This window comes from Notolepis coatsorum (genome assembly GCF_963971535.1).
Source record: "Notolepis coatsorum genome assembly, chromosome: 10".
Lineage (NCBI taxonomy): Eukaryota > Metazoa > Chordata > Actinopteri > Aulopiformes > Paralepididae > Notolepis > Notolepis coatsorum.
Window position 1 is genome coordinate 51,705,256 of NC_140174.1, and position 22,974 is coordinate 51,728,229.

At 39.9% G+C, this 22,974-nt stretch overlaps 2 protein-coding genes across 2 annotated transcripts; one reads left to right on the forward strand and one right to left on the reverse strand.

The window, feature by feature from the left end:
- Positions 1 to 651: 651 nt before the first annotated feature.
- Positions 652 to 4,980, reverse strand: LOC311235052 (glucose-6-phosphatase catalytic subunit 1-like; the record flags this gene model as incomplete). The annotated part of the gene is given in 6 exon segments (XM_084322376.1): positions 652 to 1,157; positions 1,684 to 1,799; positions 2,791 to 2,911; positions 3,514 to 3,623; positions 4,749 to 4,833; positions 4,836 to 4,980. Coding segments are annotated over 6 exon segments (1,083 nt in total).
- Positions 4,981 to 6,792: 1,812 nt separating this feature from the next.
- g6pc1a.1 (glucose-6-phosphatase catalytic subunit 1a, tandem duplicate 1) lies at positions 6,793 to 22,766 on the forward strand (the record flags this gene model as incomplete). Its single annotated transcript, XM_084323043.1, has 5 exons — positions 6,793 to 7,010; positions 7,362 to 7,471; positions 21,566 to 21,671; positions 21,804 to 21,919; positions 22,261 to 22,766. The coding sequence occupies 5 exons, from the start codon at positions 6,793 to 6,795 to the stop codon at positions 22,764 to 22,766; spliced, it is 1,056 nt and encodes a 351-aa protein (XP_084179169.1).
- Positions 22,767 to 22,974: the final 208 nt, after the last annotated feature.

The following is a 22,974-nucleotide window of genomic DNA, read 5'->3' on the forward strand; positions in this document are numbered from 1 at the left end:
CCTGAGTGAAGTTGTTTTTTCCGCTTTACAATGAGGTTCAACATAGCAACTGCAAGGAAACATTCACTTGCTAAACTCCTGTGTCAATGCAATCCTGCTGCAGGATCCTAAAGAACTCATATCAATTATTTATTATATAAATTAACACAACAACATTATGCGAAATTCACTTACTGTACAGTCTTCTCCAGAGTGAGACAAGAAGATAGATACCAGTTTCCTCTCTGTGCGTTCAGTAAAAAGCTATAACTTAAGCAACAATGAATGGAAGCGGCTAGTACCGGTAGCCTAGCTTAAACTCCAGGGGCGGCGTTAGTTGGGCCAAACGCCTAGGCTAACCGGTACTGTCCGCTTCCATTCGTTGTGCTAAGCAAAGCCAAGCTTTATCTTCGTGTCTCACTCTGGAGAAGACAGTAAGTGAATTTCCTATAATGTTGGCATGGTCCTTTAACTTAATAAAATCAAACCACAGGATGTCAATAAGTGCGGCTGAATGTAGTGCTTTCATTTAGTGTCACACAGTGTTCAAAGTTTGCCAAGAGAGCACAGAGTGTGAGACGATTTCCGGCGGTTTGAACAAAAGCAACGAAGCACCGGCGCAAAAAGTTTTGCGTTCGTTTAGTCACTGTGTTTTTGTCCGAGAGCCTCGACCTACAGGCTCTTCTTGTTCTGTAAGCTGCTCAAAGCTCTGTGGACACAGTATGGGATGATGCTGACGGTGGCCAGGGGCACGGTGGCGCTCTTGCAGAAGGACAGCAGGTAGAAGAGGGCAGCGGTGTGCGTAGGGGGCTTGAAGGAGTCGAACAGGTGCAGCAGGAGCAGGGAGCTAACGACGCAGCCCGCCTTGACCAGGGTGCCTCCGCTACTCTTGGTCTCGGTGTAGAGGGGCGAGTGCAGGCCCAGGCCCAGGCCAAACAGGGTGCCCATGTTTCGCAGGAGGCTGGCGAAGGGGGTGCTGTCCAGGTGGACCCACTCTGCCCGCTCGCACCACTTCTGGGCTTTCTCCAGGGTCCATAGCAGGTCCACGCCCACGGCCTTGAGCAGCAGGTAGAAGCCCACGGCGAAGGAGGTCAGGAAGAGCGTGGTGTAGAAGTACTTCTTCATGCTGGCGCTGTAGATCCACTGGGTCCTGTCGAAGGCCTCAGCCACAATCATGCCTGGGATGAATCCAAGCATATCAGAAACCTTAAGTCAGCATTATGTCATATTAAATAATAATATTGGAATAATATCATTGGAACTGTACATAGCCATTTTGTAATTTAAATTTGATATAGTATAATATCTACATCCTGATCTGCAATGCACACTTTTTTAGAACTGTATATAGTAATCTTTATTTTAGTCATCTTATTTTATTCTATGCTAAATGTATTGTATTTTTATTATTGGAAGCTGCTATGGTTGAGGGACCACAATAAATAGATGTTCACTCTTCTTGCTGTAAAGTACTGAAATAAGTGACAATAAAGGAATCTGAATATATTAGGCTGAAGGTAATAGAATAGGAAGGGGGGGGGGGGAGAATAGAATGAAATAGAAAAATTTAATTAAATAAAAACCAAGACTTGTGAAATTCTTTGACCTCACCACACAGACGGAGTGAAACCATTACAAAGCAGACTGAGTGGCAGTATGGGGTTAACCTAGTTTGACTTCAGATTACTCAGTGAGACAGCTGACCTGTTATGACACCGGCGACGACCTGGTGGGGGAAGTGGGCAGCGATGAAGACTCTGGAGAGACAGACACAGACCTGGACGCCCCAGAACACAGTCCACAGGATAGCCTTCAGGTACCTGTCAAGAGAAAGATAACAAAATAAATGATACATATACTGTATAATTATAGGTTTATATATATATATATATATTAGGGCTGTCAAAATTAATGCTTTAACGTTGGAGATTAATTTAAATAATTTAAAGCATTAAAATAAATTAATCTAGATTAATCTATGGAGTGAAAAATCTTCAACGTTCTGAACTTTCAGCAGTATATTCACCATGGATATAAGAAAGAGGTCTAGCTGAGTCAATGTTGATGGTTTTGTTGAACATTTGTATTTCACAGGAGAGAAACTGTATTCAATGAAAGCTATTAAAATAGTCTTTGAATCTAAATATACTTTCTTTGTGTTGATTTTACATTAATTCCATGATTTTACTCAAGTAAATATCTGTTACAAGCTTCCGTCTTAAATAGAAAAATGCTATTAATTACAGAAAATTGTGAGATTAATTAGTAAAAAAAATTGTATCTATTGACAGCACTAATATATATATATATATACTGTCTGTCACATTATAGGGATAACACAGAAAAACGTTTTTATTGTGGGGTCATTATATCGTTAATAAAACGTAAAAACATATCCGGTAAGGAGAGAGAGGGAGAGTCTGCCTGAATCTGTCTGGCCTTTGATAGTAGTGGCCCAGAGCAAGCAAACACACAGCGTCCATTCTTATCAGCACCTTATCAATACAAGCTCCAATGTTGTCCTCCTGCCTATACGTCAAAACAACTCATATGTAACCCTTTACATGCACCTCCTCCACCAATTTAGGCAAGTTTTAAAAGAGTCAATAATCAACCACAGTTCTGTGCAGATAGGGAGTCTACACTGATAAGCAGTGAATAGAGGAAAGTGGTAAACAGGTAAAATTACCTTCTGGCGGTTCCCCGTGTAACGGTTGTAACATGTGTACGCTGTGCGCTTAATCAACAAGCCTGGGGCCGCCGCCGATCCCTGACTTGAAAACCATGCTCTTATAGGTTGTACAAACTCACCAGCCCTTATTGTTGGATTTCTTGTTGGTGTGTTTCTTCTTAGCGGTAATGATAGCCAGGATGGATGTCACCAGTGTATAATAGACACCTGCAGCCCCCATGGCGTGTCCTGAGGGACTGCCTGTGAAGCACAGAGATATAGAGATCAGTGGCCGATTCATGCAAGTAGGACCAGTACTTATATACTTCCATATTCAACTACAAAATAGCAGTTGAATATGTTTAGATATGTATAATCAAAAAGAAGAGGTGCTCAGTTAAACTTAGTTCCATTGAGCAGCTGTGTGTGAAATTGTAATAATAAGTAAACATATTTCTACTGTTCAGATTACTTACCATTACTTTAGATTACTTTGTCCTCAGAATAAATTGAAAGCGAAGACTTGTATTGTGGCACAGTCATTGTAAAATGTGTTCTCCTCTGCCCTGACAATTGAACCATTGCACTGAAGAACCATATAAAATTATTTGGACAACCCATGTATTTGCAGTTGTGAAGTTAATATAAATCACTTGGAGTGTGAATGTGACATATCACAAGAGACTACTCAACCTTGACTATGTTTAACTACGGGTGAACACAACACTCTAACATACCATCTTTAGATAATAAAGTTTGAAAACATTGTTCCTCTGAAAACTTAAAACAGACTTATACGGTTCTTCATCTGAGGCAGTGAATTCTTAAGAGCGGAGAGGTTTTTGTAAGGTAACACATCTCACCTGGACCCGTCTCACAGGTCATGGGGTACTGTTCAATATGAGGAGCGACGCTGTTACTGTAGTAGGATGCCTCGTGAACCCACCAGTAAGGTCGCTCTCCAAACAGAATCCTGGAAGAGACCAACAAAAGCATTTAGCGATGAAATAGATGAAGCATTCAGAGGTTTATAATCACAATGAAAAACTATAGGAGATTTATATTCAACGTGTTTTCCAATGTGACACTAACAAATTGGATCCAAAGTGATCCCTTCATTCAAATTTCTCTAAATGTGTAGCGTCACACATTCAAGTTTCCCTACTTTGACTGCAGCATAACAAGCTAGGTGTTTCTAACTTATCATCAAACACTGTGATAAGGATTAGAGCAGGCATTCCCAAGGGCCCAAGGACCCCAAGTTAGGTCCCCCTGATATTAAAACCGGTCCCTTGAAAATGTCCTAATCCAGTTAAAATTACTATTATAATATCTTATTTTGATATTTTAGATGACATAGAAGCATGTGGGCTTTCTGTCATTGGCTAGGCTACAACAACAATTGTCCCCCTTTGAAATGAAACATTTGTATTTACCGAACCGAACATTCTAATAATAATGTCTAACGGTGGCTACTGGTAATTGAAAGCTGTAGAGGTCTAGATTTCCAAGAGATAAAAATGTTTAAAATAATAATAATAATAAAAATAGAAATGACACGCATAGAGGACACTACAGTAGACCGTTATTCAAAATTGTATATAATATATAATAATAATAATAATATAAATAAAATGTACACATTAAAGGGTTAACATTAGGACAACATGAAGGACATTATTATTATTATTGTTAAGTTATTATTATTATTATTATTATTATTATTATTATTATTATTATTATTATTATTATTATTATTATTATTATTATTATTATTATTATTATTATTATTATTATTATTATTATTATTATTATTATTATTATTATTATTATTATTATTATTATTATTATTATTATTATTATTATTATTATTATTATTATTATTATTATTATTATTATTATTATTATTATTATTATTATTATTATTATTATTATTATTATTATTATTATTATTATTATTATTATTATTATTATTATTATTATTATTATTATTATTTAAGTGGTTGAATCACATACATTTTCGTATCTCTATATTGGATGGGGGGGGGGGTCACATGCCAGCACGGCACCCCTCCTATAACCTTCACCCTCGACTCACCACTTGAACACCAAGTTGAGCCAGTCTCCAATCACAGCCACCCAGATGAGCTTGATGCCCACCGACGCCCGCAGATGGAACCAGAGGGGAAGAAGATGAAGAAGGTGTTCCTGAGGTCCGCCGCCCAGGACACCCAGAGGAACAGGCCCTGGGCCTCCTTGTAGTTGGTCTGCAGGTAATGTGTTGTGCTCACCCCAAAGCCCTGCGCCGCATCCATGAGAGTGTTTATCATCTTTAGCACCTGTCCCTAGTGGGAATTCTCAGTGTATTCAAGATAGATAGAGAGAGAGAGAGAGAGAGAGAGAGAGAGAGAGAGAGAGAGAGAGAGAGAGAGAGAGAGAGAGAGAGAGAGAGAGAGAGAGAGAGAGAGAGAGAGAGAGAGAGAGAGAGAGAGAGAGAGAGAGAGAGAGAGAGAGAGTGGGTGAAGACAAGCTCTGTCAGTATTTCAGAGTGAGCTGGTTGCTTTTATACCTGTGGTATACCCACCACCCAAACGCATGCTCAGGCTTGATCTTTGGACCTTGCACATGTGTAATAAAACACGGTGAGTCAGGGGATTGACAGAAGGTTTGCACGGTTACAGACTGAAACCACACAAAAACCACACAATGCACACAAACAAGTAAGACAAAAAAAACTGTCTTTTTTCACTACAGAGAAAAACAAATCAATTGAGTTCCATGTTAAGAGCAATCACAGGAGTACAATTTGCCGCCAAACATTTTAGCCTCCAATGTTTTGCTGATACAATTTCTGATACAATCACACATACAGAGGAGGAATAAAAAGAAAAGAAAAATCTATGAATTACACAATACAATATAATAAAGACGATAGAGTAGTCTTGGAGTTGTCCATCTGTTCGTTACATAAAGGGATCAATCATTGTAATAATAATGCAGGACCTGTTCAGAGGTCTTTAATTGGCATGCAACTATCCTCAATGTTTAGCGGTTAGCACACACGGTTACACACACACACACCGGAACACACACGCATGCATTGTTCTTTGTAGGATCGCAGATGCGATTCATCTCTGCGATTAACCCATCCCGTCGTCCTTCCCCCCAAGGGCAGCTGGGAGCAGACAGGCATCGGCGAGGGCCGCGCCAGGGGACCAATCCAAGTGCTCCTGCCCGTCTTCGTCAAGGACGCCACAGCGTTAGCGATCTGTTGTTGTGCATGTTTTTCCATTGGGTTTATCTTATCGGGGGGGAAACCCTTGCGAGCACGGGGAGAACATGCAAACTCCACACAGAAAGGCCTGGGAGATACCCCACCTGGGTACCTGGGATCATGGAAACCTGGTCCCCAAGCGGGAATCGAACCCTGGACCTTCTTGCTGTGAGGCGACAGTGTTAACCACTACACCACCGTGCCAGGTTTATGGTCATGGATGTGCTGAGTGGAGGTGGTAAACACACACAGGAATGAAAGGTCATAGGTTGCGGACAAGGGACTGGCTGTGAGTACAGTAGACACCGGCAGGTCTAGCAGGGCAGCTAGATGACCGCATAGTTTATCTTGTTTTGAGGAAACTGGCCTCTGCTGCGATAAACTGTTATCGTCTCTTACGCCAGGTCACATAGCTGCTGGAGGGAATTGAAGTAGCTACCCCTGTTCCAATCAATTTTACAACTGAGAGTAAACCAAGATACAATTTGGTAGCAGATTTAGCAAATTGGTGAGAAATTTGGTAGTATTGAGTATAGTATATACTTGCTGATTTTCATTGCCAGGATAAAAGATTCATTGAAGTCTGGCATCCAATTATGGATTTTACCAGGAGGGACCTTCATGGTGTAATGGTTAGGGAACATGTCTGTGGTGTTCTGAAGGCAAACACATTTTGTAGCCTTGAGTAAAGTCCAACGGGGAACACAGAGATCCATCCTACAGAGGCCTGACCGAGAGCCTCCTGTCCAACTGCTTTACTTTTCCCTGCTGAAAATCACCAACCAAACATCCAGCACAGCCAAGACTCCTACCCCAGATTTGGCGCGTCCTCCCTGGACAAAAGTCTTGATTTCACATACGTGTGACCATGGATCTTCTCCACAGTTGGGGGGTTGAGCTGACGATTCACCTGCAGACCCAGTATGGCCGGTATGAGAACTGGTTCAGCCTGGCGTCCACAGTGGCCGACCTCCACACCACCTTCTTCTGCTTCTTCCCGGTCTGGTTCCACCTGCGAAAGGATGTAGGGGTCAGGCTAATCTGGGTGGCGATCATCGGAGACTGGCTCAACCTAGTCCTGAAGTGGTAAGAACTTAACTGATATGTTGCTGGTCATATTATAACTAATATATACAGAACATTATGAATCATGTCTCAAGGCTAAGAACAAATCTATCCTTCTCCTCTTCCTTACCTATATACAGTACACCTCCCCCATGATCTAAGTGGATTACATCTGTAAAATCAATAAGGGATCATCAGCAATGAAGGACGGAATAACTAAATAAATTGTCCTACAGCCAGAAAACATAATCGTGTGTTGCTAATATTCTCATGTGTATCAACTAACCACCAAGCCATTTTAACAATCAAGTTTCAATCAAAGATTAAAAGACAAAAACAGAATGCTAAATTAAGTCTCTCTCTCCATGGCAGGGTTCTTTCTGGGGAGAGACCATATTGGTGGGTTCATGAGACCCAGTTCTATGGACCAGGCCCAAAGCCTGTTCTGCAGCAGTTTTCAATCACATGTGAGACTGGACCAGGTACCGTACAGTGCAGACATGCGGGTTTGAATCATAGGCATATAGCTTTAGGGGGGTTGCAATATTGAGAAGCGGTAAAATTGTCCCCCTCAGAAAATATAGCTAATAAGAGAACCCCCTCCTAACAGACACAAATATTGCTTTATCTCCAGTAACTGTCTTGCACAATAGGGGACACACTGGCCATGTGTACAATATAGTTCAACAGACAGAAATATTGATACATGATTCTGAAGAAAACAACCCAAACCACATGCGATATGTTTTGAATGTGCAGAAACAACACAGGAGAATAGATCATTGAAATGCAGAATGCCTGAGAGCCTTATATTATATATTGCATTATATTCCATTATATTTGTGCCAGCGGGTACCTTAATGTTGTCTTTTCCTTTACATAAATGAAGACATTTCCACCATAAATTGATGCATAAAAGGCACAAATTGGTGCATAAAAGTACACCAAGGTTTCCTGGGGGAGGACCCCCAGACCCTCTGCTTAAAGTAGAGGTGTCTGCCGTTACTCCATTGAATGAATGAAAGATATATATTTTTTTCAAACAAGTATACAAACTAAAATATATCTGTTAATTTGACATATACTAAAGATAATAAAAATAAAAGACAACAAAAAGAGAAACAGATAAACAAATCATAGTTTACCCTGTTCGAAAAAGGAGTAGGAAGAAGTATACACTTTTTTTTAAATGTTCACGTTAAATGTTCCTTTTTAACTATTCATCACAAATTATATAATTGTATTATATTGTTAATTATATGTATACACGCTGTATCTCTAATACAATCCAATACATTTATAAATAAATACATTTATATAAATATACATATAAATATATAATATATATATATATATATATATATATATATATATATATATATATATATATATATATATATATATATACTAAATAAATACCATATATAATATGCATAATTTCTTCAATTTTTTATTTATATCTTACACATACTCCCAATCAACACACTTCCTCTTACAATTACAATGGATGACTTAAGAGAATCCACTTATTGTGAGAAATTGCACGTAGGAACTATTTATACCTGCCATACAATATTATAGGGGTGAACTTCAGCAGAAAATACTATAGTTCCCTCATGAACTAACCGTCACGGTGACCAAATTCGTCCAAATTTTTATAGGATTCTATCACATTTTCATAACAATAGTGAATATAATTTACCCTGCGCTGTTTTCATTGAAGTTTCTTACACATTAACAATGTTTTATTTGTCCTTTATATGCGGATAACATTAAAATCTTAAATTGTACCATTATGTTCCCCCTTTAGACAACAAACATAATGCTAATGATGCACTTTTGTTAAAGGGGAACTATCTTATAAATGGCCTTTTTGAGTGTTTAGCATTGTTTCCTAGCTATGTGAACTTATATTAATATGATCTATGTCTCAAAATTCTCATATTGGCGCATTCTTCCAATTCTCCTCTCACAATATTCACCCTCACTGAACTGAGTCATTTGAAAATGTGCGCGATATGTGATGTCAGAGAGACACCGCTGCATGTTAATGTTGAGATACAAGAACAGCTGCACACAGCCCCTGCACCCCAGTCCACATTAGCTCAAAACGGCTCGAGATCTTGAGGTAGAAAAATGCTGTTTTTGAGGACTTGATTAGAAATACAAAACAATGAATAAAAAAAATATATATATTACAGAGGTGTTCCATAGACTCACAGGAATTGTGTAAAAGTGCCCAAATAGTGAAAGAAATAGTAAAATAGTTCCCCTTTAAGATAATTAGGTGACCATTCTCGTCACTATATTCAGGTCGCATTAATAGTTTAACGCTCCTCAGATCACGTTTTCCTAATCCGGTGCTGACCTGTGAACTAGGTGCTAAAGGTCTTGGGATTTGTAGTCATTTTGTAGTCATAACATTTTCACCTTTTAAACCAATGCTGCCATCTACTGACAACAGAAAGTGTTGTGTATAACGTTAAGTTGAGAGGTTACCCGCTCTTGTAAACAGCGTCGCCCAAAACACATTCTAGAGATTCCCACTTTTTACTGGTACATACGTTCATATCTAATAGTCTTTAGATGACTAAATATTGAAATTTGATATATATATTCTAAAATAAGTATAATTTCACTTCACCTACCTGTCGACATGAAATTCCCAAACGCTGACAGTAAAAAAAAAAAGCCTGGATGTCGTGGGCGTTCCCAGACAAAGAGAGTGACCGAGATTGGTCTACGTACATGAACTTCTCACTCAGACAAGCATCTTTGATGCAAATGACATGTCGTCAGCTTGTGACTGCAACTTGTTCCTGTTTGCGGACGACTCAGCCCTGCTGGTCTCTGACAAGAACAAGTTACAGGTTGAAAAAACCCTCAGCTCGGAACTAGGCAGAATCTGCATATGGCTCGCTGATAACAAACTATCATTACACATGGGCAAAACAGAGTCCATTCTCTTCGGTTCAAATAACAAACTCAGCAAGACCGACGGCTTCTCAGTTACAGTGGGTGACAATATTGTCACAAGGAAAGATGAAATTACCTACCTGGGTTCCATCCTAGAGGCTAATCTCTCCTGTGACAAAATGGCATCCAATGTAATAAAAAAAGTCAACCAACGAACTCGATTCTTGTACCGGATCTCCTCTCTGGTAAACAAGAATACCCTGAAGACTCTGGCAGGAGCACTCATTCAGGGGTACTACGACTATGCTTGCACCTCATGGTACCAAAGCACCTCAAAGGCGCTAAAAACAAAATTACAAACATCTCAAAACAAACTGGTCAGACTACTGCTTGACCTTACTCCTAGAACCCACCTCACCCCTGCCCACTTTGACAACCTAGGATGGCTTAGAGTAGACGACAGAGTACAGCAACTTGCAATGGGCCTGGTCTACAAGATACACTACACGACCAAGGTACCCATGTACATGTCAAAATACTTCCCAAAGGTCAGTGAATACCACGATCACAACACCAGAGGGAGCTCCACAAATCATGTTAAACCCAGATTCGGCTCAAATAAGGGACTAAACACGTTTCGCAATTATGCCACATCAATGTGGAATGCCCTACCCAAAGCTGTAAAGGAATGTGGATCACTACCCACTTTCAAAACCTCTCTCAAGGGACACCTACGGGAGACTGCAATTCAAAACTGGCCCCTGTAAATATCCTAACCCAACCCCCTCCAATGTACAGTCATTTACCTAGTATGGTTTTGTCAATAGTCCAATGTACAATTTTGCTTGTTTGTACAGTGTCTCTCCCCCCCCCCCTCAATTGTACAGTTTTGCTTGTTTATACAGTTTCTCCCCCCCCCCCAACCACCTCCAATGTAAATTACCCAGTATGGTTGTCAATATCCCAATGTACCCCACCCCCCCCCACCCAACCTCCTCCAATGTACAGTTTCTACGTCAAATGTATATACTCCCTTTTCTTGACTCCTTCTGTATCACAAACAGTACTGTATTTGCAAATCTGGTATGTCATAAATGTATAGATGTAGCAGTACTGACTATCTGTATGTCAAGTATGTCATATATGTCCTGATGAATTGAAAATGGGGGACCCTGATGTAAACAAGACGAAAGTCTTTCTCTGGTCTGCATCCCCTTAACAATTGTGTGTATTGAGCTGTACTGTATTGTACCCATTCTGCAATCTGTTAATAAAGTTTTCAATCAATCAATCAATCAGCACCACAAGCGGAGTGCCATTCAGCAGCTCCATCTATGGCAGATATCTCTAAAACTAGGTAAAACAAATCACACGAAACTATCTGGATGGACAGATAGCACTTTTTATTATTTATTTTGGGTGAATTTCCCCTTTAAGCAAATGGTGTAATCCAAATTATTTTAATTGTATTTTCTGATAGTGTGCTACTACTGTAGCTAATAACATAGTCTGATCTTTGCCAAAGTCTATTGGTCTGCTATTTCATTCACAGATTATTCACAACATTTGGCATGTGTATGATTGAACGATAAACGCATCATAAACTCACCTACCTTTGGCCCATTGTATCGGTTTCAATTAACAAGGTAAACACATGTACAGTAATCGTATCTGCAGAGAGGAATCCAGTTTAGAGGTATGGTTCTCATGTTTGTTATACATTACTTGTCAATGATTTGGTGATCACCTCTACTGTACTCCGACATGTGCTGATATGTGTGTGTATACATGCATGTGTGGTATGTATGTTTTGAGTACTGACTTGAGGACAATAATTGTTCACAAAAGATTAGGAAGAGAACAAAGCCCATGAGGCGTCCCACACTGTTACATAACCCAGGTAACATCTGCCAGGTTACATGACCACACTGTTACATAACCCAGGTAACCTCTGTCAGGTTACATGACCACACTGTTACATAACCCAGGTAACCTCTGTCAGGTTACATGACCACACTGTTACATAACCCAGGTAACCTCTGTCAGGTTACATGACCACACTGTTGCATAACCCAGGTAACCTCTGTCAGGTTACATGACCACACTGTTACATAACCCAGGTAACCTCTGTCAGGTTACATGACCACACTGTTACATAACCCAGGTAACCTCTGCCGGGTTACATGACCACACTGTTACATAACCCAGGTAACATCTGCCAGGTTACATGACCACACTGTTACATAACCCAGGTAACCTCTGCCAGGTTACATGACCACACTGTTACATAACCCAGGTAACCTCTGCCAGGTTACATGACCACACTGTTACATAACCCAGGTAACCTCTGCCAGGTTACATGACCACACTGTTACATAACCCAGGTAACCTCTGCCAGGTTACATGACCACACTGTTACATAACCCAGGTAACCTCTGTCAGGTTACATGACCACACTGTTACATAACCCAGGTAACCAGATATGTTGTTGCTGTTTCATGTGTGATATTGCTATCAGGAATTGGGTAACACTTTATAATAACACCAACAAAAAAAGTGTTTAGCCTGCTCATACATTAAAAGCGTGGGGCAGCACGAATAACTTGGCTCTGCTAATGTATATGCTTCCATTCAAACAGACGGCAACAAACGTGAAGTCAAGTCTCACTCGCGTGAGACCTCCTCTACATGCTCTGGCAATACCTGGCCAGGGTACTCCTGGGTCCTAGTGCCCCCCAAGTTACACTATATGTTATGTGTATTTTACATGTATTTTATGTTAATAAAATGGCATTTATCTATAGTCCTAATTCTGTCACTGTTTGATGTCACAAAGAAAGGTGTATCCGAAAGCTGTCTACAACATTTGTAACAGATGGTGAAAAAGTTAACAAATAATTAACTGTATTAGACATTTGTTAAAGATGAATAGGCTTCACTTTAGATTAGGGCACACAATAGCATCTGTAAATGATTTATAGATGTTTTATAAATGTCTTAACAAATCATTTGTTGAACATGAACAAATAAATGGAGGTACAGTATAGTTGTTTTTTCATATCCATTTTTCAAAGCATCTAATGTGTTATTACACATTAAACAACATTATTTAATGATGAACAAATCAAGTACAAACAATGTTGATAATGAGTTATAAATAATGTAGAACTAATTTGTAAATGTTATACAAATATAGTTATAAATGATTTAATAATAATTTACGAATGTATATAAATGGTTTGTTAATAAGCTGCAACGTCCCTCATATGGGACGTTTTTCAGATTTTTTGCAACCGGCACTTTGGCGACCCCTAGTGGCTCGGGTGAGCATATTTTGTAATACAATATATATATCGAATTGATATATATTTGTTGCCTGTCGATAGCGACAAAATCCGACAAAATCCGTTCAGCGGTTCTCGAGTTACATGCCGGTATTTGAGGCTTGTGCAAAGTACACGGTATTGCGCACAATACCACTCCCGACTCAGGCTGCAGTAGTTCCGTCAATCTAGATCCGATCTCGAAAATGATTGTGGATTGTTGTAACCAATGAGTGTGGCTTTCCAATGATACCCCACATGGGAATCTAAATAAAAAAACTAAAAACACAAAGAAACACGAAAACAGGAAGAGCAAAACAGCCGAATGAATTGAAGTCTATGAGAAAACTGAATTTTTCTTTGTACACAATTTACCAAAATCACTCCTAATCACTAATTTCTGAATGGATCTTTCAGACCTATGTTACTCTATTACGTTAGCACTAAAAGTGAATTTTTTCTCTGGAATCAGACACTTCAGAATGTCATCTTTCAAAAGTGACCAGGCTCATGCATGTGGTATAAGTATAAAGTATGTTGTTTTGGTTTGCAAAAAAGGTATGCAGTCCTCAAGTTCAAGTAAAAAAAATTGCCACTTTTCTGCCCGCTTGTTAAGAGGTTTTAGTTCATTATCTACAAATACCTTATAAAGGTCTTATAACTGAGTGTTATTATAAAGTGTTACCAGGAATGTTTCTATTTTTGACATAGGATAACACCAGGAAGTTCGACGTGGGGGTATCATAGAGAATGAGAGCTAGCATGGAGGGCAGGGGTGGTTCTGCGTTGAGCCTTCCCGATGTGTCATGGGCCTAATGTGATGAAACACCAGTGAAGGGAGGTGCCCACTTGATAACCCTGGTGATATGTTGGCTCTCACTGCCTATCTATCTACACGTTGAGTTGTGGTGGTCATTAGGGGCCATGTGGTAGGATAATGTAGCATCAGCATTGTCAATACCTGGAGCTCACATCAAAGGGACACAGGTCTGTTGAAGTTGGCAATGCTATTTGGGGGCTGCTATGGGCCATGTAATACGTTTGTAGTGTGTAGTTCCATAAGTATGTTGTTAGACTTTCTTTTGGCAATGGGAGTGGGTTTCTTCATTGAGCGCTTATCCTTATCATTAGGGCACAAGTATCTTGTGTTTTATTATAATAACTTGAGTACAAGTACTGTTACTTACTGTAAGTGAAATGTTATACTTTTGTTATACAAATGGTTGCCCATCTTTAACACCTATTGGGTCTAAAATATATGAACTACCAAATACTGAAAATATATTAACTACCATCTATCACTGCACAGAAATTAGCCATTTTCTTTCAAAAGTGGTTACCAGGCAGCCATATTGGAAGAAAGAGAACTACACAAACATTCTATTGACCTTCTGAGGTTTCCTCCCTTCTTTTCCTATTAAGGTCTTGTGTTGTTTCCCCGTTATCTTCATTGAGGGTTAAGGTCAGACTGTTATTCCACTGTGCGCTCATGAAGCCCACTGGGACATATATTGCTATGTTGGGCTCTAATTAGCAGGAACACCTGCACACTGTCTTAAGTGCAACGTTTCAGTCTGGGACCTTTACTATGCTTATGCCTGGAGAATGTGCCAGACCGAAACGTTGTATTTAATACTTGTACTACTTGTAATACTTGTAATCAGTATTTGGTAGTCTCTATGCAACACTAACTTTTCATTAACTCCATAGTGAAGTTTGCGGACGACACAGTGGTGGTGGGGCTGATCCCTAACAATGACGAGCAGGCCTACCGGGAGGAGGTTGATGTACTGGCATGTTGGTGCCGGGATAACAGCCTTCTCCTGAACATTGGTAAAACCAAGGAGCTGATCGTGGATTTTAGGAGAGTACAGCAGGGGACACAGAAGCCACTTTGGATAAATGGGGCTATCGTAGACAGGGTGAGCAGTTTTAAGTACCTGGGAGTCCACATCACAGAGGACCTGACATGGTCAACTCACATAGCCACTGTGGTAAAAAAAAGGCGAAACAGCGTCTCTACCACCTGAGACAATTAAGGAAGTTCAGAGTATCAGGTAGGATACTCCACTCCTTATATCCTGGGGCTGTAGAGAGCATTCTGACTGGGAACATCACTTCCTGGTTTGGAAACAGCACAGCCCAGGATAGGAAGGCCCTACAAAGAGTGGTGCACTCAGCAGAATGGACTACGGGTATTGCACTACCACCCCTGCAGGACTTATACAATAGGAGGTGCAAATCCAGAGCCTGTAGAATAATGAAGGACCCTCACCACCCCAATAACAGCCTGTTCAAGCTGCTGCGGTCAGGCAAGCGCCTCCGTATACACGCAACAAGAACAGAGAGGCTAAGGCTCAGCTTCTTCCCTCAGGCCATCAGAACAATGAACACTGATCTCTCCACACACAAGCACACATGAACACACACACACAAGCACACATGAACACACATACACACACACACAACACAACATTCTGCACTCGCACACACACAAACGCACCACAGGTCACTTTAAACACACAATGAAAAGGTCACTTTAAAGGAAGGAAAAGGACACTTTAAGAAAATAACTTGTTGTGATCGTTGTACAGTATAGTTAGTAACAGCAAGTATAGCATAGCATAGGGACATGGGCATAGAAGAAAAACTACACATTGTATAGGTATGTACATAGGATCCAGTGCCTTAAGCAATTTATTAACGTGTCTATTTACCATGTCTATTCTAGTTATCTTTTTATTATTATTACTATTACTATTGTTTTTATTGCACAATCGAGGCGGGCATGGCCAACCGCATTTCACTGTATGCCCCATTGCCCTGGTATGTATGTGAAGAATAAAACTCTTGAATCTTGAATCTTGAATCTAACACAGCCATCTACATTCATTGCACACACATCCACATGCACACAGTCACTTTAAACACTAATCTTTAACATTCACTTTAGACACTTTAAACACTTTCAACACTACACCATATTTGTATCTATTTATTACAAAGATTTGCACGACATCCCTACCTTACTCTTGCATTTTTGCATTTGTACTTTATTGTTTCAATATAAAGCCATAATTGGAGATTGCCCAAATGATCTCACTTTGCTATTGGAGTGGACATCTGAATCCAATGATTGGCTCACACTCTGTACTGTACTGAGTCTGTACTGAACTTGGGAAATGTGCTTTTAGCTTCTGTGCTCCTGACACATGGAAAATCATACAACAAACTCAATATTGTGGTATAATTTGGTCAGTTTAAAATTGAAAAGGAGGTCTTGCCAACAAGGAGTTGAAATAAAGATAGAATGAATGAATGAATGAATGAATACAAATACAATTTGACTCAAATTAAATTGGAGTGAGAGACTAGAACATTTTAAGTAAGAATTGCACATAAGGAGGTCCTCAGTACTGAATTGCTTTCAAACAAAGATCATTAAGATTTTTAAGTGTTTGAAAATTGTTCCATCAAGCGTTAAAGGATTATTATTATTATATATTTAAGCATTACACCACGTGACGGAGTGTGTTATACAAATTAGATCATGGCTATGGGTGGTCGTTAGACCCCCATAGGCGTGATCTAATTTGTATAACACACAACTTCAAGTGATGTAATGCAATGACCCAATTCACCCAACCTTATTGCTATACAATAAACACACAGTAATTGAAGCATAATGGAGATTTATTCAAAAACAGAAAAAGTAGATCCCAAAACAAAAAACGTAGATCCAATGGAAGTCATGCTTGATTGATTGATTGAAAATTGTATTAACAGATTGCAGAATGGGTACAATACAGTACAGCTCAATACACACAATTGTTAAGGGGATGCAGACCAGAGAAAGACTTTCGTCTTGTTTACATCAGGGTCCCCCATTTTCAATTCATCAGAACATATATGACATACATGACATACAGATAGACAGTACTGCTACATCTATACATTTATGACATACCAGATTTACAAATACAGCACTGTTTTTGTAGGGTGATTATGGTGTATTTACATTGAGGTTCTGGGGTCACGTGGAGTGTGTTATACGAAATAACAACCGGTAACTTCACTGTGCTTCTTAAACAATGATTGGTGTAAATCAGTGGCGTCGTTAGCCCTGGGCTTCCGGGGCTTTAGCCCCGGATGTTTTTCTCCTAGCCCCGGATCTAAAAAATAAAAAAAAATAAAAAAAAATTGTTTACATTTTTTTTTTTTTACTTTTTTTTATGTCAGCATCCCCATTGTCTGTGCTGAATGTTTGTTAGTGTTTGGTATTTTTTGTTGGTTTTTAGTACTTTTAAACATTTTTAGTAAGTAGTTTTCATTTGATCCTATAATTCTTTCATTCACCGATTTGTGGACTTTTTTTTTAGTGTCCTGAAAGGCGCCTTATAAATCAAATGCATTATTATTATTATTATTATCATCCAGGAGGGAAAAGACACTTTGGATAGTAGGGATTGCATCTCTGCCTGTCCTGACCAGGAAACACTTTGCAACTGTGATCTCCTCTGGCAATAGTTGGATATTGTAATGTGTGACGAGGGGTTGCAGCAATTCCACTGAGAGAAACTGGTCTGAGGCTGGATAACATGCCTGTATGCCTCTCATAAGTTGTTATCCAACTCATGAGAACCTGCTCTCAAGCTCTTGCAGCATTCTGTCGACGACTGGATAGAACAGTCTCTGTCTCAGCTGATCTCCTGAGCTGAGGTCTGAGCTTGTGCCACAAGATGACTCAACTACATACTCGTCCATCCTTTTCTGCTTCCTCCTTTGGCTGGTAGTATGTTCCTCAATCCAAAGGCCATTACATATGGCCTTTGTCCTGTCATACATGTCCACTACCATCTCTGAGGTGCGATAACCTTTGAGTGTGTCCTGCACTGTGCTTTTAAATAGTACAGATATTGAAGATGTGCACTTTAACGCAGCAGCACCTGGAGCCATCCATACCCATGTCCAGTGTCCTATAATAAGCTTTAATCGAACCTCGGATAGTCCGGTTGGTTTGGGGTGGTGTGAAAGCTCATTCACTCTTGCAAGTGAACCCTGCTGCGGTTCATTTGAGATGTGAATGCAAAGCGGACCAAAGGCAGGAAAAGACCCAAAAATCTAATATTTTTTTTATGAGAAGACTGAAACATATGTATATAATGAAACACACAATAGTTTTTTTTTTCGATTGCCTAAGCATGATTTTGAAAACGGGGCCCGGTGTTTCAAAACACACAATTAGCACAACCACACACACAATTATCAGAACACCTCAGATCCTTTGCTAAATTAAACACTTGTCAAAACCATACACTAATTTTGTTACCATATGAAACACACGTTACATAATGACTTAATTCTGTTTGAACCAGTTACACACACTGCTGTGCTTAACCTAAAACACATTTAGCAATTCTACTTCTCAGTGATTAGAGTACTGTAAGTGAAGTACGCAGAGAATGTGCAAATATACAATAAATTCACCAAACACTACACAAGACCAATGCTGTAGACTGATGAAAATATAATTTATTTATCTACATATACCCAAATCAATGATGCAGACTGATGAAAAAAATAACATTTTCTCTCCATATACCCAAATCAATGATGCAGACTGATGAAATATAAATGTTCTCTCCATATAACCAAATCAGTCAACATTTCAACATGGAGAATCACAACAATACATGTCCCAGTTTTCATGATACTATGTGCATAACACTGTAAGCTCAGCAAATATCAGACAAACATAAAATACTGTATCCAGTACAGGTTAAAATTACAGTTTACAGGTTAAAATTACAGTTTTTTTGAAAAAGTTTAAACAGAAAATACTAGACATTATCTCTTTGCCTAGCTGGATCTGGCAAGATAATTTTTTGTTGTGATTCTCCATGTTGACATGTTGACTGATTTGGGAAAATGGGAGAAAATGTATATTTTCATCAGTCTGCATCATTGGTTGTCTTGTGTAGTGTTTGGTGAATGTATTGTATATTTTCACGTTCTCTGTGTACAGTACTTCACTCTCCTTCCATTTTGGTTGAAGACAGGTGAACTCACCTGCTGCATTTTTATAGTGCTTAAACCTGATTGAGTATCTACAATTAAGCAATGGTGTGTTTGTGCATCTGATGGCTGTGTTTAACCAATTGGCTCATATGTGTGGTAATTTGACATTCTGTGTCTAATGTAATGCAAGTGTGTTTAGTGTTTTGCAAATCACTGTGTGTATTGTTTTGCAAAAAGTGAGGCTGACATTGTAGGGGTGCAAATATGGGCCTATATTTTGCTCCTTGAGTGTAAGGTTTTGATAATTGTGTAATACTTTTGATTTGAGTGTTTATGCAATTGAAGAAAACTGTAAAGACTAGAGATAAACTGTTTATTTATTTTGTACATAGGCTGTGCATATGTTTGTTTGTTTATTTGCTTATGTGTATGATTCTTAACTGTGTTTTTATTTTGTTATTGGTGTATATGTGTATGTATGTACAGTATATGTATATGTATGTATGTGTGTATATATGTATATTTGTACTCCTGTTGGGGCTTCTTGGACCAGATCAATGTTTTATCTGGCTAAATAAGTAAATAAATAAGAAACTGATGATTTGGTCGTGTTAACTTTGAATTTTCTATGGGGACTGCCCAGATCCCTCTCATGGACCTGGACCTCACTTTGAGAACCTCTAATGATTCTAGTTATTCAGTATTCATCTCTTAATTACTCAAAAATTGCGTATTTCTGTGCTTAAAAAGAAAAAAAAAAAAAAAGGGGGGGGGGGTGACCCCCCCTCCACCCCCCTGGGCTGAAGCCCCCAATGTTTTCTAACCCTAAAAACGCCCCTGGTGTAAATCATGTCGGTGCCCGCGGCTTTACATATTCGGGGTAACATCATACATGTACATAGATCAAAATGTACAATGATAAGTTCGTTTTCGTCAATGTCAGCATGTCTTTTTTCCTGCTCCGGCTTCTCCTGCTGTATAAGTTTACAGACTTATATTATTCAATGAGACTGCCAGCCAGCTTTTGCGCGACGGAGAAATACAATTTCAATTCTGATGAGAGAAGATCATCTCCCGATTCAGATAGAATTTAACACACACGGTTCCAAAGATATTAATGTTTTGCGGCAAATTTTCACCCCACAATGGATTTAGGTGCGTCTTATCTCTCCTCTCTCATGTTGTCTGTGCTTCTCTCCTCTCCGACACCGACACAGAGAGCATTCAGCCAGTGGCCACTCCCCTCAGACCCCCCCCCCATGATTTTTATTTTGTTTTACAATGGGTCATGACAAACCAATTACATAATCCAACATTGTGTAAACAACTAACATATTCCAGGTGACTGTATATTTTTTGAATGAGTCGTTATGACGAAATCAATACATCCATTCATAAAGATTATTGTCCGCCATCTTGGTTTCATTCAAAAAAAAAAACGGTGGAGTCATTCGGAAAAAAAGTTATTCGGTTGTGGGCGGGTTCTGGAGTCACATGGAGTGTGTTATACGAAATAACGACCGGCAACTTCACTGTTTCAGCCAATCAGAATCAAGAAATTTGCATGCCATTGTATAAATATTTTTTATATAATAATATTTGTCTGGCATGATGTTGATTAGTACGGGTCATAATTTCACCGATCACTTTGAAGATCCTCCTCAAATCCAATGGAGGCAAGCATTTTAGCCTTCAAAAACCATGATACATATCCTTTTCCATTATGTTCTACTGAGGGAATGGTTGCAAACTGCAAATCGTATCAAGAGTTATAATGAGTTTCATGGGCCAGTTACACATGTAGATATACAAGACATATGAAACTTGTTTTATACACCATATGGTTTGTAACCATTTCCTCAGTAGAACATATGAAGACACATCTGATTATACTGTGAGTTTCCTATTAATAAAAATGCATGGGCATTAATAGAGGCCTTTCACAGAATGTTTAGAATGCCCATTTTCCTCCATGTTGGAAGAAACAACGGTTGCTATGTGAATATATGAGAAATATATCAACAAAAATGTAACATTTTAATATTACTAGATCTTGTAAGCGAGACGCAGAGAAAGTGGTTACCAATGGTTACAGGCAGACATGTTGGAAGAAAGAGAACTACACAAACATTCTGAGAGAGTATGCAAGTATGCAAACGTTCTGTGCAAGGCCTCTTACTTGACAAAGCCATTTCCACTCTACTCCAACTTCCTTCCTGAAGAGATTACATTTAGGAGATCCATGGCTTTCGATGTGCAAGAAAAACAAGGCTGCTGTATGAAGCTCTATGACCCAAGAGCATTGATTGTTTCTTGCAGGAAGCCCTTCAGGTCATGCTATGGGTGCTGCTGGGGTGTGGTATGTGATGGTAACGGCTCTACTCTCTCTGGCAATGGAAAAACAGTGCCCACCACTCCTATACAGGTGGGTATAACAATACAACCAAATATGCCATAACCTTTGTCACTGTTATTCTGTGTGGATCCACATTACATTTTTGCAACCTGAACTTGCAGGCCATTGGTCAGGATTATACAGGTTATACATTCCTCCCAGGTTCCTGCAGATAGGGCTGTGGATGCTGGTGGGTGTGGGGTTGCTGCTGGTGTGCATGTCCAGAGTCTACATGGCGGCTCACTTCCCTCATCAGGTCATTGCTGGAGTCATCACAGGTCAGTCTGCCAGGGACCAATGGATTGATAAGTGAGTTTATTTGATGATGATGATGATGATGAAGATGAAGATGAAGATGAAGATGAAGATGAAGATGAAGATGATGATGATGATTATGATGAGTACTGTAAGTTCCCGGTTCAATTCCGGCTCCACCCAGCGGCGTGTAGAAGTATCCTTGAGCAAGACACTTAACTCCTAACCGCTCCCAACGAGCAGGTTGGCACCTTGCAGGGTTGCCTCCACTGTCAGTGTGAGTGAATGGGTTGAACGTGAGGCATGAGTTGTAAAGCACTTTGGATAAAAGCACTATATAAATCATCTTGTGTGTCCCTGACAGGTGTTATAGCGGCTGAGATCCTCTCGGGTGTGAGGTGGATCTACAGCGCCAGCATGAAGAAGTACTTCTACACCACGCTCTTCCTGACCTCCTTCGCCGTGGGCTTCTACCTGCTGCTCAAGGCCGTGGGCGTGGACCTGCTGTGGACCCTGGAGAAAGCCCAGAAGTGGTGCGAGCGGGCAGAGTGGGTCCACCTGGACAGCACTCCCTTCGCCAGCCTCCTGCGAAACATGGGCACCCTGTTTGGCCTGGGCCTGGGCCTGCACTCGCCCCTCTACACCGAGACCAAGAGTAGCGGAGACGCTGCCTTCCGGACAGGATGTGTAATTATCTCCTTGTTGCTCCTGCAGCTGCTGGACAGCTTGATATTTTCTTCCGCTAACGAGATGTCGTTCTATGGGTTGTCCTTCAGCAAGAGCGCGGTGGCACTTTTAATACCGACCACGCTGGTGCCTGGAACTCTCTGCCGGATCTTCCCGGGAAAGAGAGGCGAGAAGAACTTGTGATTTAAGAGCAGAACTGTCTCAATTATTAATTGATGTGGGAGTGCAAGATGGGTGGGATTTACACGTTCTTACACTTTCTGGGACAATCTTAAAGCATTCCGGAATAGCTGGTAAATCAACCCTGGTCTGTACAATGAGACAACGAGAGGAGCTGAATCGCTTACAGCACAACCTTTTCTCCTCACCCGGAGTACTACCTATCCTTCCA